Source organism: Poecilia reticulata, chromosome 6 (assembly GCF_904066995.2).
Source record: "Poecilia reticulata chromosome 6, P_reticulata-male-v2, whole genome shotgun sequence".
Taxonomy (NCBI): domain Eukaryota; kingdom Metazoa; phylum Chordata; class Actinopteri; order Cyprinodontiformes; family Poeciliidae; genus Poecilia; species Poecilia reticulata.
Window position 1 is genome coordinate 25,093,903 of NC_088835.1, and position 16,435 is coordinate 25,110,337.

The 16,435-nt window shown below is 39.6% G+C and overlaps 1 protein-coding gene across 1 annotated transcript in view; it reads right to left on the reverse strand.

Moving 5' to 3' along the window:
* Nucleotides 1-16,435, reverse strand: part of slc25a22a (solute carrier family 25 member 22a) — a 20,400-nt gene continuing 3,965 nt past the window's right edge. The window contains exons 3-12 of the mRNA XM_008412115.3: nucleotides 11,298-11,494; nucleotides 11,071-11,196; nucleotides 10,878-10,933; nucleotides 10,707-10,797; nucleotides 9,646-9,700; nucleotides 6,246-6,306; nucleotides 5,946-6,090; nucleotides 5,709-5,863; nucleotides 5,546-5,621; nucleotides 1-5,424 (exon numbers count right to left, since the gene is read on the reverse strand). Of these exons, the coding sequence (XP_008410337.1) occupies nucleotides 5,271-5,424; nucleotides 5,546-5,621; nucleotides 5,709-5,863; nucleotides 5,946-6,090; nucleotides 6,246-6,306; nucleotides 9,646-9,700; nucleotides 10,707-10,797; nucleotides 10,878-10,933; nucleotides 11,071-11,196; nucleotides 11,298-11,317 (939 nt within the window). The 5' untranslated portion in view covers nucleotides 11,318-11,494 and the 3' untranslated portion in view covers nucleotides 1-5,270. The remainder of the gene's footprint in view (nucleotides 5,425-5,545; nucleotides 5,622-5,708; nucleotides 5,864-5,945; nucleotides 6,091-6,245; nucleotides 6,307-9,645; nucleotides 9,701-10,706; nucleotides 10,798-10,877; nucleotides 10,934-11,070; nucleotides 11,197-11,297; nucleotides 11,495-16,435) is intronic.

The following is a 16,435-nucleotide window of genomic DNA, read 5'->3' on the forward strand; positions in this document are numbered from 1 at the left end:
TTTAAGGACAGTCAATTTATTGAACAGTAAATTGTGACACAGAACACAATATTTTTTTTTCTTTTCCATTGCATTGCAGACAAATGTTAACAGACAACTGTGCCTTTCACCACACTACCTCGCAAACGGCCTCTGTGATAGAGAGGCTTAGCAGATTGAAGGCGGGAGGGTCCTCATTTTTTAAAGTGCTTTATTGCACAGTTCCTCTCGGAGGAAGAGAACAAGGGGCTGCGAGGTGAGCCCAGAGTCCGAACGGCCTCTGAGCTTCATGGTTGCAATAATATACTCTGTGTGTGTGTGTGTGTGTGTGTGTGTGTGTGTGTGTGTGTGTGTGTGTGTGTGTGTGTGTGTGTGTGTGTGTGTGTGTGTGTGTGTGTGTGTGTGGTGCTGTGATTACTTGGTTGTATTCAGTGCCTCCTCTCTTAACGCGCGAGTGTGTTTGTGTGTGTGGCTACTTATTGCATAACACTAAGCTGGCTCATGAATTTTTCAGTGAAAGTGTAAAGCACAAATCTTTAGATTAAAATGTTATAAACTCTTCACAATAATTATAATACGTCTCATAATATCTAAGTTACATTCTTATATCTGATTCATATAGAATATGTAGGCGATATACATCTTGTGGCTTACTGCTTATAGCTAACATAGTGGACACTATCATGTGGGTCTCTGTCTCAGCCCTCTAGGTTTACAGACATAGATAAATACACAGTGCTGGTCAGATGTTTGCACACACTCCGAATATTTTCTGTACAAATTCTGATTAATTGAAGCTAAACTTTACACATGGAGGAATACAAATACAGCTTTAAATTATTTTTAAAAACAGACATGGGGTTGCAAGTTTGAATTTATCACAGATTTTTTTTCTAGCCCACACAGGGTCAAAAAAATGGTTAAAATTGAAACACAGAAACATAATTAAAAAGAAAATATTCAATGAATTGGAACACACCGTTCTGATATCAGGTTAGAAGAGCCTATGAAAGCATATTAAACACACTTTTCATTAAGCCCAGGTGGTCCGACGTAATATTCTAATCTTGCAAGAAATTAAAGGACATTCTTTTATAAATCATCATAATTAGCAGAAATAAAGGCTTGAAAATGTCACCTAATCAGATTGAATTCAAACTTGTGCACCCAATTTTAGCAAAACATCAACTCAAATAATTACATGTAATGATTTGGTGAGTGCACGCAAAGTTCTGACTAGCACTGCAGATCAATATGTTTCTTTTATATAGGAATTTATAGCAACAGATTCAAAGTTTGATACATGTTCTCCAAATCAGCTTGTGGAGTATTTAGAGGGAAACATGTGCTATTCTTATGCCTAAAAATCCCTTGTGCTTTCTCTGATTGTACGCACTCCAAATAGTACATTTGGTGTTTTTAGAAGTTTCTCTGCACACGACCTGCATACTGGTATAGGATTGTGACAACAAAAAAAAAACACACAGAGGGAGTAAACAGAGAGAGAAAAAAAGAGAAACCGTTAGCACACCAACAACTACACTTCAACTACAGCACTACACTATCAGACACACACGCGCACATACACAACCGAATGCACAAGGTCGGTAAAACAATTCACAGCTGGATTAAAAAAACAAAACAAAAACAAAGCAAGAAGAACTTTGAGATTCAGCTGAAAACCGATGAAAACAATCTAAAGAGGGAGAAGGAGGAGGGATGAGGTTTGGAAGTAAATCGAGCAGTAATACCAACAACATTACAACAGATCATTTCACCATAATCACAGCATACAGGTTCCGGACAGAACTTTACATTCACTTACTTAGAGCAGAAATGTTTGACGTTGGGCTTTTTAATGACGCATCTGAGCTCCTCTCTTTTCCAGGTTGGAACGATGATAGATCACGAAACCAGTTTTACAGTTTTGAAAAGTGTGGATTTTCTCCATTTCTTATTATTTGTATTTGGCAAAATGTCTTGAGTCACTTAGATGTTTTCTAAGGCCTTCAACAAGCTTCAGGCACAGATCTAGATATCTAATCAGTGTTCTTATTGGCTTGTTAAGTTTCCCACATTAAAGAATCACTCTCGTAGCTTTAGCAGAATTGGTATCAGGGCCTTCCCAGAAGCTTATTGTTAGTTTTATCACAACACTAAGCAGAATGCTGAGAGGAGTCAATGTGACATCCCTGACAGTTCCAAGGCAGCATCACGCTGAGGGTCTGCTTTGCTGCTTGTGCTCCTGGAGCATTTAACCAATACAGTGTGTAGTTTTGACCCTGTGTGGATTTAGACCCAAGTTAAAAAATATATACTAAGCACCCAATTCTTGTTCTTAAAAACCATAGTTGTACAAAGTATCATCTCTCCAACCTGGAAGAAGAAAAGTTAAATTAAATCTACGCCCACAGCTGCATGTAAACTTCTGAACAGAAATGAATGTAAAATCAAGTCAGAATATCAAAGAAAATAATAATAATAATAATAATAAAGCCAAGTTTAAATGAGTTGGTGGGTCTTTTTGCCTTTTTCACCTCCCTCAGACATATTGTCTGCTTCCACTGTTGAAAGGTGCCACTCAGTGTCTAGCGGCCTCCTCCCTGATTTATGGCTTTGGGTTACAGTAAGACGTGGAGAGAGGCCGAGTTTTTAGTGCAGCCTCTGTCGTATTGCAGCAGCCTCGTAGAAGAAGCACCAGTCAGACGCACGTGTTAACATAACAGCTTCCTCAGAGCTCGTCTTCCTCAGTGTGCATTTATTTATCGTTGTGTCATTCACTGGAAGCTAAACCTCAGCAGTAAGATTCTTCATTTGGTCCTATGTTCAAATAAGTGGCTGAACCCACAGATTTAATTCATAGTCCGGGGAAAATGGCACCTCCAAAAACATAAAAAATCCATCTGAAGATCAGCTAGTGTTCTCCTTGGCGCACAGTAATAATTTAAAAAAAAACTCTGATGTTCCTTCATTTGACTCGTCATTCTAACATAAAATCACCACAATATGAATTGAATGGGGAAGGTGGAGAGGTAGGTGTGCAAATAAGCCATAACGTACAAAAACAATAAATTCTAAAACAGAGTTCATTTCATCTGAATATGTACAATATAGATAACAAAGTAGACAATATAACACTAAAAAAAAAAGCACATACAAATATATAACGCTATACTGCTTCTAGGAGGGAATATCTATAAATAAAGCTCACTCCCACAAATGATATCACACTGAAAAAGTTGCATCAGAAGTGCAACAGAACAATTGAAGAGCTGCTTGACCAGTGGGAGCAAGGAAGGAATGTGATTGGATAATACACATCAAAGTCACCTTGATCTCCGACTAGTTACACCAATGGCGGGACGCCTCAGTGTTGTGATGCATAAACAAGATACGACAGGGCTGTTCTTTTTTTTTTTCGCCCGGCGGCTTAAAGCAAACAAAACCTCTAAAGCAAACGAGCAGAAATGTTTGGTACAAATCGCACAACACTGAGCGCGCACTGGTCTGACTTTTCAGATGAATGAAAAGGGTTTTCATTAGCTCTTTGGGTCCTGCCACTGAATGCAAGTTTGGACAAAGCTGGAAAATGAAGAGCAAACTCTTGTGTAAACAAACAAAAAAACAAAACAAAAAAAAAACAATAAGTCTGCATCTACAGGTTTCACAACATGATGTCTGACCATCTAGAAACCCACAGTAAATCATAGATTGCAGAACATTTCAGCACACAGGGGTCTTAAAGCTCAAAAGCAATCCCCTCGATGATCACTCAGCTGTGATTTTGTTTCAAATTTAAACTTCAGAAACACGCAGTTTGTGGCCGTTCACAATAATCAGAAGTTGCATGGTATGAGAGCAAAAAAAAAGACATTGTTCTGGGAGGCCAAACAGTAGAACCACTATGGCTAAGCTGAATGTCAGATGGAACTTGATCTCCTTAAAAAGCCAAGGCAATCAAAGCCTGCTCTGAGCCGAACCGCTGAGTTCATTACAGCCACTTACTGTACAGGGGAAGGAAAGTGGATTCCCTGGAAAGATCACAGGGAGTGAGCTGGTATCACATCAACACACTGCCCTGGGACTTGGCATGAACCAGACTCCCACTGTTTAGTAGTCTCTCATTACATAAAGTCTGTTTGTCCATTAAAGCTCCAGATTAGGCATGGGCTGGTTACTGAAATCAATGTATTACCATGGTTTTAAAAGGTTACAGCTTAAAACTCACTGAAGATTTACATTATACAGTTATTTCAACTTAAAGTCTTTCTAACGAGGAGCCTTGGAAACAACAACACATTTTCCCTCCCCAAACTATTTCTGCACGCTGTTGGTCAGCTGGCTGAAAAAGGCTGCTACCTTTTGCCCTTGTGTTCAAGAAAGAACAAAATTTGCTGTTCATGAAAGCCAAATGATTTCCACTTGTTGTCACACTTTGGTATGTCTGTTCAGCAGCCGGTTGTAGGATAGCTAATTAACCAATAACATCATCAGATCCCTATCGTTTTTTTTTCTAAACAACAAAACCACAAAAGTATAATTCATGTTCTACATAAAGCTAAATCCTTGCATATTTGCTTGCATCTATCAATAAAAGATTAACATTTTTAATCGTAAAATATTTGATATTTAACAATATCATAACTCATTGTAGTATCATTTTAGCAGGAGTAGCAATACTTGTCTGATTTTCTGCTTCAATTTAAAAGAATTTTATGATTCGCTGTTTCAGAATTTATGTCTAAACCAGTTTAACATTGTATTTGTACACAAAGTTGAGAATTTTATACTGGCCCATGCCTACTCCAGATTTTCTATATATTTCTAACAGAAGACTTTCACTTTATTGCTCAATTTAGGGCAGTGGAAAAATGGGAATTTCACATCGAATGCAACGGGATGTTCTGATATTAAAAGGGTAATGAAGCCTCCAAAGGGCATTACTGAAGGGCTTGCAGAACTGCTACAGCCAAGGGCAGTACATCTAATTTGCTAAGATTGACAATCATATTTAAAAGTACAATAAAATTTAATTACAGACCTCTGTTTGTAGCATGATTTCCAGAAAGCTGCTGTGGCGTAGCTTGCCAACTGGAAACTTGTGCGCTGCCACAGGCATCTTGGCAAAACAAAGGCTCCCTTCTGAACTTTTTGAACATTCAGCACAACAATTTAAAAACAAAAATAAATGAGATCCAAAAGAAAAAAAAAAAAAAACTCTAAGAATCAGACGAATCCTCATGGAGCTGATGTAACGCATCGCGGGAGGGAAGGCGGAACAGAGGTGCGTCTTAGTTGTTTTTCTTAGGCAAGAAGCTGAGGATGTATTCGCCCACGCCCAGGAAGTAGACGACCTGGGCAATGCCGAACAGAGGCGCGATGACCAGGGCGCGACAGTAGGCTCCCTTCAGGAAGGCTGACGGACCCTCGTTGCGCATGATTTTCCTGGAGAAGACATAAGTCATTACTTACACCAGAACAAAAGGAGCAGCATTAATAATCTGCCTGCAGAGATAATAATGAAGACTTCACACTTGCTTTAGCTGTACAGACATAATGAGGTCACCTGATACAGTCGATCACTCCAGAGTACGTGTCTTCTGTGCTTCCTCGAGTCAGGGACTGAAGTCTAGTCTTTATCACTGCAATTCAGCAAGCCCAGGGTAGACTGTGAACGTCAAGTATCGGTGCGCATGCTGCTGAAAATGCATCAAAACACGGCAGCTCACCATCAACGGGGTTGACTGCAACAGCCGCTGTGCTTCCTGCAACGCAGCCTGATATGAAAGACACGTAGAAAGGAGCGGGGCCCTCCGCGTCTTTCTTCCCCAGGTTATTCAGATTAGCAAAAAGGGGGAAGTAGATGACAGAGAAAGGAACGTCCCTGCATACGCAACAAAAAGACGAGTCAGGCCTGGACATGGAAAATGGATCAGAGTTTGTTGGAGAAACTGTCACTAATTTACCTGAGCAGTGTGGCACTGAGGCCTTTATAGAGTCCAGCAATACCCTTTTCCCTCAGTAGTTGTCTGGTGATCTGCATGGCTGTCGGGGACTTTGTCTCCACAGTTCCTGCTGCCACCGTCTCTGGCATGAGCTTCCTCTGAGCAGCTAAAGTCCATGAGAAGCAAAGTACATCTCAAGTTCCTAATGCTATCCAAAGCAAAACGTGTATGTGTATTCTCTAAGAACACCACACGAGGGCGCTCTTTCCTAATGACATTTAAAGCTGTGGTATTGAAAAGTATGTTCCCATTTCCTCTTACCGAGCCTCCCTGCGTCCTGCAGCTGGATTTTCAACATCTCCATAGGAGTTGTCACAATAACCTGTGAAGAAACAGAAATAAATGGTGTCAAACAAAGCATCCACGCATGCAGCGCCAGCTTTGTCTCTCAAAAAGTAGAAATTTAGAGTGCTACTTGAACTTTTCCACATTTTGTCAAGTCAGTATCACATTCCTCAAATTATTTTATTGAAGTTTTACCCACAACAAATCAGCTTATAATCATTAACTGAACAGGTAATATGGTTTTTACATCTGGCATTGGTTTGTATTAAGCCCGCCTGAGTCAATACCTGAGTTACAGCTGCAAGTCTTGGGGTATGTCTCTAACAGTTCTGCACATTTAAACTGCCATTTTCCATCTTCTTGTTGTCAAGTTAGCTCAATTTTAGCCTGAATAGATGGAGGGCATCAGATTTTCAGTTGGATTTAGATTTAGACTTTGACCACAGCCTTGTTGCTGGGACCGTGTGTTTAGTGTTGTCGTCCTGTGGGCAGGTGAATCTCCAACCCATTATTAAGTCTCTTGTAGACTGTGGCAGGTATTCTGCTTTTCTCTGTGCTTGGTTTCATTCATCTTCCCAACATCATTCAACTGGTTTCCCAGCGTCTGCTAATGGAAAATATTCCCACGACAAGATGCCAACATCACTGTATTTCAAGAACAAGATGGCGTGTTCAGGCTGATGAGCAGAGTTGGTTTTCAAACATGCAGCACAAAATTATGGTCTCATCTGACCAGAGCATTTTTATGTCTCCTGTGTTCCCTGTAAGAATTGTTTTTGGTTTGTTTCAGCACTATACTTCTTCTTAAGGCCAGATGTGTGAAGTTCACAGTTTAGGCGGACTGCCACGCCTTGCAGGTGTGTTATGCTCTTTGATTGCTAGATTTAATAATGCTCTGTTAAATTTTTAAAACTTGGAATGTGATTTTATTATATAGACTATATCAACGTTTATTAGGTAAGTGAGTATTTTCACCATGTCATATTTTGTAGCTCCAAGCTGGATGAACTTGAATGCCTAATGCATTTAACCATAACAGGTGATGTGCATCTGTGTAATGAAGGATTGTGTTGCCTGACATTTTATATCAAGGTGTGCATAATTACTAAGCAGCTTCTTTCTTTAGGCAAAATGGGCCAAGAAAGGAGATTTAACCAACTCTGAAAAGTCAAACATTACCAAAAGTCTGTCAGAGCAGTAAAGACTCTTGAAATTCATAAGATATTGGGGCGTGATCACAGAACTATCAGACGTTTGGTTGCAAATAGTCAACAGGGTCGCAAAAAGCATGCTGACAAAGAAAAGAAGAATAAAGTGTTAAGCTACAAGGAAGCCATTATCTTTCAGCACTGTCCTTTTCCATGACTATAACCTTCCTCTAGTAGCTAGAAGTAGAAGATGTTTAGAACTTAGAGACACAGCCATGGTCAGGTGGGCTGAAACCTGACCACCACTGACCAAGGTGAAGACCAGACCAAGAAATATCTGAAGACAGATTTATCAAAGGTTTTATGACTCCTCACGGGCCAAACAGATGGGGCCATGACTGGATCAGTGATCAGGGGTAATGGTGTGGATGAGGTGACACAGTTAAAGATGTGCTGTTTGAACCTTTTCTGGTTGAAGATGGATTCAAAATCAATCCCCAAACCTGCTGCTAATTTTTAAAAGACACTTTCGTTAAGCAGAGGTGCAGGAATAAGTCTGCATCTTTCAAAAAGATAATCATTTTTATGCAGGACAATGAATCCAAGTACAGTAAAGGCGTCAAATTTGAAAGACTTATAACATGGCCACTTCCTCACTTCACCTAACCAAAAATTTAGGCAGTTCTTAAACATGAGTGAAGGAAAACAGTCCATTTATCTGAAGTGTCTGAATAAAAAGTTGATCAGCAGCAGATCAGAGAAACGTGACAGACTTCATAAATTAAAAAGTTGTATCACTGTTATTGAAAATAAGGAGGGCAATATTTGTCAGTGTTTCTTTTTCTTATAGTAAGAAATGTTTATGGAAAAGTTTTAACTTGTTTGTCTATAATTTTCACTAAAACAGATAAAAATAGGAGAAAAAAATGTGTTTTTATTTAGATGTGCAATAACTCTGTCTAATAGTAGCTGCCCAATAATTTTGCACAAATAAATATTCACCTAAGAAAGCCAAAACCTCACTTTTACTTGCTTAAACATTTATGTTTGAGGTTTATTAACATTTTGGATTAACAGAGCACTGCAGTTGGTGATTAATAAAAATAATCCTTTAATACCTGCTTTAAACTTTTTCATAACTCTAACCCTGACCTATCTGCTGTGTCCCTTGGTCTTCACGCTACTGTTTAACACTATTATACTCTAGCAATCCTTTAAAACTTTCACAAAACAGCTGTATTTATACTAAGGTTAAACTAAATCATTAAGGTGGACTGGAATAAAGCGGAATAAAATTACATTACACTTTTATTTGTGAAGCTTTTTGAAAAACCTTTCCTATTTTCCTTCCAGTTTTCAACTATGCACCACTTAGTGTTAGTTTTTTAAATAAAATCTCAATTAAAAAGATCAAATTTGACAGTTGCAACATGGCAAATGTGGTCTGAAGACTTTTTCACTCAACTCTATTTAGATAAATACTGAGTGAGACTGGAAGAGTGTGTGTGTGTGTGTGTGTGTGTGTGTGTGTGTGTGTGTGTGTGTGTGTGTGTGTGTGTGTGTGTGTGTGTGTGTGTGTGTGCGTGTGTATGCGTGTGTGTGTGCGTGCGCGTGTGTGTGTGTGCGTGTGCGCGTGTGTGCGCGTGTGTGTGTGTGTGTGTGTGTGTGTGCGTGCGTGTAGGTGTGCGTGTGCGCGTGTGCGTGTGCGCGTGTGCGTGTGTGTGTCTGGTGTAAATCTACTGGCACCAATTGGCTCAATGTCAAGCCTCGGCCTTCCCTGTAGCTACACCATAGTAACTAGTTAACTAGATTAAGGGTGAGACGACCACGTTCTCAGCCGCGATCGTAATCCAAGATCTGCTGCACTTAATCTAATCAGAGTGCTAAGGCTTGAAGTCTTTGCCCTCATTGACGAGAAGCATTTCCTTCGGACTCACTCACTCAGCGCACATGGCCAAGTACTCTCACAAATGTCTCCTATCTGATCACACATCTACACAGCTGGCCGTGTATCTTCCTATCTGATCACACATCTACACAGCTGGCTGTGTAAGTGTGTTTCTTTGACTACCATATCCTGCATTAATGTGGTTGTGGCTGATTGCAGCTGCAGGGACAGAGACAAATGAGGCAGCAGCCCGAGTCAACCTGACTGTGCTAAAGTCAGGAGTTTCAGATGGAGGAAACGATGGTGCAATTGAAGCTACACCAGCCTTGTCCTCATTTACCTGGCATGTACCTGCTCCGCACCCAGCCAGCATCTCTTTGACCAGAGTGAGCTTCCTGAGGAGGAAAAGAAAGATAAAATGCAAACTTCAACTTTACTTCTTAACATCCTTGAAAGCAGGAGAAGGTACTGTCTTCTGTATCAACATGTCAGGAACAGATTAATAATTCACACGGAGAGCAACTGGGACCAGACAAGTCAATCATTCATCAGCCTGCATGTTTGTTTCCATGGAGATTGAGATATATGTCCTAGAAAGCTTCAGGTTTATCAGAGCATGCAGCTTTTAGGGGCGGACAATGGTTTCTTGCTTTCAGTAAAACCAGATAATGGTTGCTAATGTTTGAGATATGAAACCGTTATTTGTTACCTTGTGACAAGATTTCTGTTAAGAGTGTTGCTAGAACACATATAAAAGACTTTACTGTTAGTGCTTTGCAAAAGTATTAATACTCTTTGAACTTTTGGGTTATTTACTTTTCTACACCTTACAAATACAATTTTCAACGTATTTTATTGGGTTCTTATGTGACAAGCCACACAAAGAAGCAGAAATGTAAAGGGGAATGAACGTTATGCAAAACTTTGAATATCATGAAAAAGTTAATTTCAGAAAGTGACATTTATATACTACATTAGTTTTATCACACACAGAGTATTTCAAGTCTTTATTTCTTGTAATTTTGATGGTTATGGTTTAAAGAAAATGAAAACCCCAAATTTTGTGATTCAGAAAAGTTTAGCAATTATATGCTACCTTACATTTGGAAATTACATAGAATTACATGGACATTTATTTATAACGTGTCTTTAATAAGACACATTATTAAAAAAGTCTTTAACAAGACACATTATAAGCCACACAGTTTGTAGCGTCTTAAAATCCTCTGAGTATTCGAGAAGAGGACAAAAAGGTGAAGGATTAACTGGAGCCTTGGGGTGGAAGTGCAGGCAGCTAATATGTTCGGCTATAGATATGTTAGTAAACACGGCAGTAATCTTCAGAGTGAATTAGAGGAGAAGGTGAACGTAAGTCAAGCTCTCGGCACTTTGATGCCTCACCCATCCTTGGAGAGGTGATGCCTGAAGAAGTCATTAGCAGCCAATTTGATAGCCTTCTCTGGTGTAACTAGCGTTAGGTTCACCGCAGCTCCTAGGAGGATAAAAACGACAGAAAGCCATGAAGAAAAAATCGGTGTGTTTCAGAGTTTAAAGTAAAAGTGTTCGACATACCTCTGTACATCCCGAAATACCCCTCTGATCGAATGGTCTTAATAAGGCAGTCTGACCTGGAAGAAAGCAACAACAACAACAACAACAGGGGTCATGTGCTGTTGTACAAGGTGCAAGACAACACAGATCAGTTCTGAATATGGCACAACCGTAAACTCTGTTGGGATTTAAGGCAAGAGCTTCTATACAGTACATGCTGGTATAAAGGCGAGATCCATTTTGCTGGTTTTGCAGGCGAGTCTTGGCCAGGTCAATGGGAAACACACAGGTCACTCCGACAATCCCGGCAATCCCTCCATTGATCAATTTGGCAGGCAAACTGCATGAAACGGAAGACCAAAGAAAAAAGGTTACAAGAATGAAAGGAAAAAGAAAATGTCACAAAATCATTAAAACATCATGATTCCCAGTCGTCTTTACCTGATCTGTTTATCAGCCATTTATCTGAACCCCCGGCTGGTCGCAGTAAAACACGTTGGTTAGCTGGTCACTCTGGAGATGTTTGTTTTCTTTGAGATGATAATTCCAGTGGTATTCTGCTGTCTAAGTGAGACAAAGTGGTGTGGTCCCTTGTTTTCCCACTCGATTTAATCCAGTTGTTGTTACTTCAAGTAAGTCTGACAGAAAAGAGAGAAAAAGCTGCTTGTGTAAAGTGATTCTGATAGAAAAATATCCCAACAGAAAACAGGACCAGCACACCGACCACAAACATTTCAAAAGAGACATTCTTTCGCAACAAGCACTAAAATAGCATGAAGTGATTCTACAGTCTATTCAACTAGGAGTAATGAAAAACTATCAAAAACAAAATGCACAAAAATTGTTAAGTATATAGTGAATTTCTCCAACATTTTAACACCAGGGCAGCTTTCCAACTTTCTTTCCACAAAATAGGAACCCAAAGTACGTCTGAGAGTTTTATTCAACTCTAAATATCCACATTGGAGTTTTGAGCTTATATATTTTAACTGAATTTAATGGACATCATCAGCCTATTTCCCAGTAAACGAAGCGCAGTAGCCCGAAAATCTAGATAAGAGAATTGCATTTTGTCAGCATTCTTAAGGATTAATCTTTGGTTCTTCAACAATCTTAAAGCTAAGATGCAGACTGCGACAGATCAACATGGATTAGGTTTAGTCTGATCAGAATATCATTGTGGAGGTTAGAGAATATTACAGGACACCAATCAATGGTGTTCATTGCTAATTGGTAATAGAAGAGCTTCAGAACTACAATATCTGAAAGTTAAACAGAGAAACTCACTCAAAAAGGAACTGTAATAGCTCTAAATCTGTAAGAAAAAAATCCTCAGCTTTACAAAATGAAGATTCCCAACGGATATTTGAAGAAATAACCAATCAATTCGCTTCGTTTCATTACCACTGTAGCTATACAATCAGACGTGGTGCTTGTTCTTTCATAATGATAGGTGATACCTGGAAACAATTATTCAGAGAAATGGAAATAAATAAATGGGAGAAAAATGCCTGAACTGTATCCTGTATCCTGAAGGTTGTTATAATTAAAACATCTTAACAACCAGAACTGTTACTAACAAGGCCTGATGCCAGTGACTGTTGTTCATTTGCATGCACAATGAGGCGATTGCCAAGGTATGTAAAAAGAAAAAAAAAAACTTCAAAGCTAAATACAGCAAATTTCTTGCAATAACTGCAAAAAAGACACATTTCCTCTCTGAACAGTAGATGCGAAGAACGCTGCAAGCAGTCCTACTGCAGAAGGAAATGTTTCTGACAGTTTTCTTAACATAAAGCTATAATGGCTTCGGTGAAACAACTCTAACCATCACAGCATCTGTTCATCATGTGACCTTGAAGTCTCGTGCTTTATGCAAACACGCTTTCGCTGGGAAACTGGAGCAAAACAAGCACAGCTAAATCTGTCTGCCTCAGATGCGGCATGCAGATAGAAAACAGGGGGGAAAAAAACGAGATGTGTGTCACTATGTTTTTGACGCAGAGGGTCTTTACTGTGAAAAGATGCTTCCAATTTCCCCTTTTTTGTCTCTCCACCCCTCCATACACCAATCAAAACCTGCTTCTGCTCTCCTCCTCTCTCCTTCCCACCAGCCCTCCCCCAACGTTTCTCTCTCAGTCACGAGTCACGACTCAGTAAACGCAGCTTTTGCATCTCAGATCTTTGCTGACTGGTGGGTTTGCAGTGTGAAGTGTGTGTGCATGCGTGTGTGCGTGCGTGTGTGTGTGTGTGTGCGCACGCCAACGGTAATGTCCTAAATTCTCCCAGATCTTCTTTCTGGAAGACTCAACAGCAGGAGTGGATGTTTTAGGTTCATGGTAACCTTAGCTGCCACTGAGCGCAGCAGCATCTGGCGTGTTTAGGTGGATGGGGGACTGGAGGCTTTTACTGGCTGCTCCAGGGGTGGAGGAAGGAGGAGCAGAGAGGCGGTTCAGAGGAGGTCACTAAGAGTGTGCCTGTGCCGCACATCTAGCTCTGTTTTCTCTCACTGCGGTGACATTTAGCCTAAATTTTCCTTTCACAGCATGTTCTTTTAGTTTCTGTTCTCTGACAGTTACTTCCCCATGAACAAACACGTGTTAACTCCGTACTCAGCACTTCATTTTTTTTTAGACCACTGAATAAACCACGTGCCAAAGACTAAATGTAGCAGTAGTCCAGATTCCTGTCACCTCATGAGATGCAGCGTGAAGCTGACATCTCCATCCTTCTCCACCATGCCATCAACGTTACTTGTCGACTTTAATCCACACGACTGCATCTGCGCTTGGACATGTCCCCAAGCCAAAGCCTGGCTGCAGTGTCCTGTCGTGACAATCAGACTCTGTATTTGGACACAACTAGGTCCACTGTGAAGTGTCCACAGCAAAAAAAAAAAAAAAACTCGTCATCAACCAAAGCTGCAAGGAATGTGTTGCAATCTCACTAAACTGCTCTACACCCGAACGCAGCATATTCCTGCATTGCGTTGAAGTAATAAAATCAACAGGATTGTTACATTTTAGAGCAAGAAAACCCTAAAATATCAAAAGTATAAAACAAATCAATAACAATCAGCCTTTCTGTGTGTTTTCATAAGTAAAAGGCATAAATATATGATGATGTAGCATCTTTGGAAATATTTCAGAAAAATTACATTATTTTCTTTACAAAAACATAATTTTTCTATCAATAAATTGCTCAATAGCCATGCAGCTGCTTAATGACAAAACAGCTGATAGCAACAAGAACTTCTGCTACAAAGATCACCACCATGAAAGAAAATGGCTATTACAGGATAGACTTCTTTTTACCAATTAAAAGCAGTCTCTCGAGGACACAGAACAGATCATGTCTCAGCTAGGACAAACAGTGGCCATTGCACTGGTGGTTCGGCTTGAGCTTGGACAGATAACTCAGGCAGGGAGTAAACAGCCAGACCACAGAGGCAGCTGCAGGTGGACTTAAGTTTATTCAGAGGGGGAAATGCTTTCTTAAATTGTTTTTACTCTGTGTCTGAGAGTGTTTGACTGAAGATGCTTCTTGAGTATCTCAACGTCCCTTCTATCTATCACATGTGTAGCATTAGCTTAAAAGGGACATTTTATTGTGAGCAAACTTACACTAAACAAATTCATGTAGGGAGTTCAGTTACAGGCTATGACCTCAAAATAAAGTTCTGATAGATACATTACCAAAGCACAGATAAATCAACATGACAAACAACTATTTATGAAGAGAAAAGTCAGACTTGGAGAAATGGAGCCCATGGCCGTCAGAGTAACAATGCTGCTCAGAACTGGAGCATAAAATACATCAAGCTGAATGCTGCAAAAAAAATCCAGTTTTTGACAAACAGAGGTAAACTTCAGGCAGAGTGGGCTGACCACACAGCACTTCAAAACCAACAATAGGGTGCCGGTTTGTTAGATCTTGAAACCATTGCACTGAAAACGGACAAAAATTTGTACTTTATCAAATCAAACTCAAGGCAAAGTCTGTGCCACAATTTCATTTTTCCTTGGGTGTCCACTTTATTGTGCATAAGATTTTAAATAACTTATCATAATATTATCAAACCTCCAGGATATAATGTGATCACTATGCAACTTCTGATGGGTCCTGTTAAGCCTGCCTTGTGCTTACTGTCTATCTTTATTTGTATTCATTTTTTTGTGTGTGTTTATTTTCTTTACTTTGACAATGGAATGGAAAGTAACTGCAGTACAAACTCTGCACCCAGTTAATCAAAATTTCTATATCTGATCCTAAAATTATCAGCAGTGCATAGGAGGCCTAAAAAATCTCGCCTTCTTGAACATTTCTAAACAAAGGTCATTTATTATGTTTGCGCCACAGGAGCTGATAAGTACTGAAGAGTACACAATAAGTGATTATGCAACCAGTGCAGAACCTTGAACTTAACTTTAGCCAACCTACTAAAGCAGCTATTGGATGTAGCTAACACACAATGATGGTGCTGAGAAAGATAGCAGTCCTGTTTGTGACCCTTGTTCATCACAAGTTATTCAATAAGACTGCTGACTCTTTCTTTAAGATATGACATGTAAATATGATAACATGTTGCTGCCAGTTAGAGAACATCCAGTATCAATGATTAAAACACAGTAATTTGTACATGCAAACACATTTAATATTAAACACACCAAACATAAGCATGTTTCGTGGCCATCAGCTAAGTTCAAGGTTTTTAAGTCTGAATAATAAGGTGGATTTAAATTCACTATATTTAATTTCAAGTGGCATCATTTGCTTATTTTAAATAGAAAAGTTTGATGATTCCCATAGTTTATTTTCTTATTATTGCAGCCACACAGAAAACCTATGGCAGCCTGCCAGTCGCGAATAGAGGCTGCTAAGTAAATGGACAGATGCACGTCTGCACTCAGATGCATTAGGGAAAAGTAAACAGGATCAATGCCTGGATAATTTAAAGATGAAGTGATGTAGTTGGTAGAGCTACTGCTTTTGAAGAGCTGAAATCAAGCTTTAAGAATCTGCAGACTGTTCCATCTCGATTTATTTCCAACACAAACTGGATGCAAATCATATTTATTTCACACAAATCAACCAGTCAGAGGCAAATACCTTCTCAATCTAAGCTCCAGTGCTGCTCATCTCTTCTTAAGTGCCGACTGAGTAAAGGTCTTGGTGAATGAATGACATTCAAGTTTGGCTAAAGATACAAGGAAGTGAGTGGCTATGGTGACAAAGCCTTGTTGCAATCAGCACTAAAACAGAACCCATGTGACTAGGGAAGACGGCACAGAAAATGAAAAGCAAATGCAGCCTCTTCATTAGCTCAGTGCAGGCAGTAGATGCCAGTCCATCTGTCTCACATGAGCTGGTTCCATTAACACACTGAGCTCCCAACAGCAGGAGTGTGTTTCTGCAGATATACTGCTATGAGCTGCTAGATCACAGAGGTCAGATCTAACGCAAAGCTCCATCTGTTTAGAGCTACACCGTATTATTAATATTTCTATTACTGTTAATAATATGAACTGTTGTGAAAATGTATCAGCCCTCTTATAGATTTTTCAAAGAAATTGTAATAT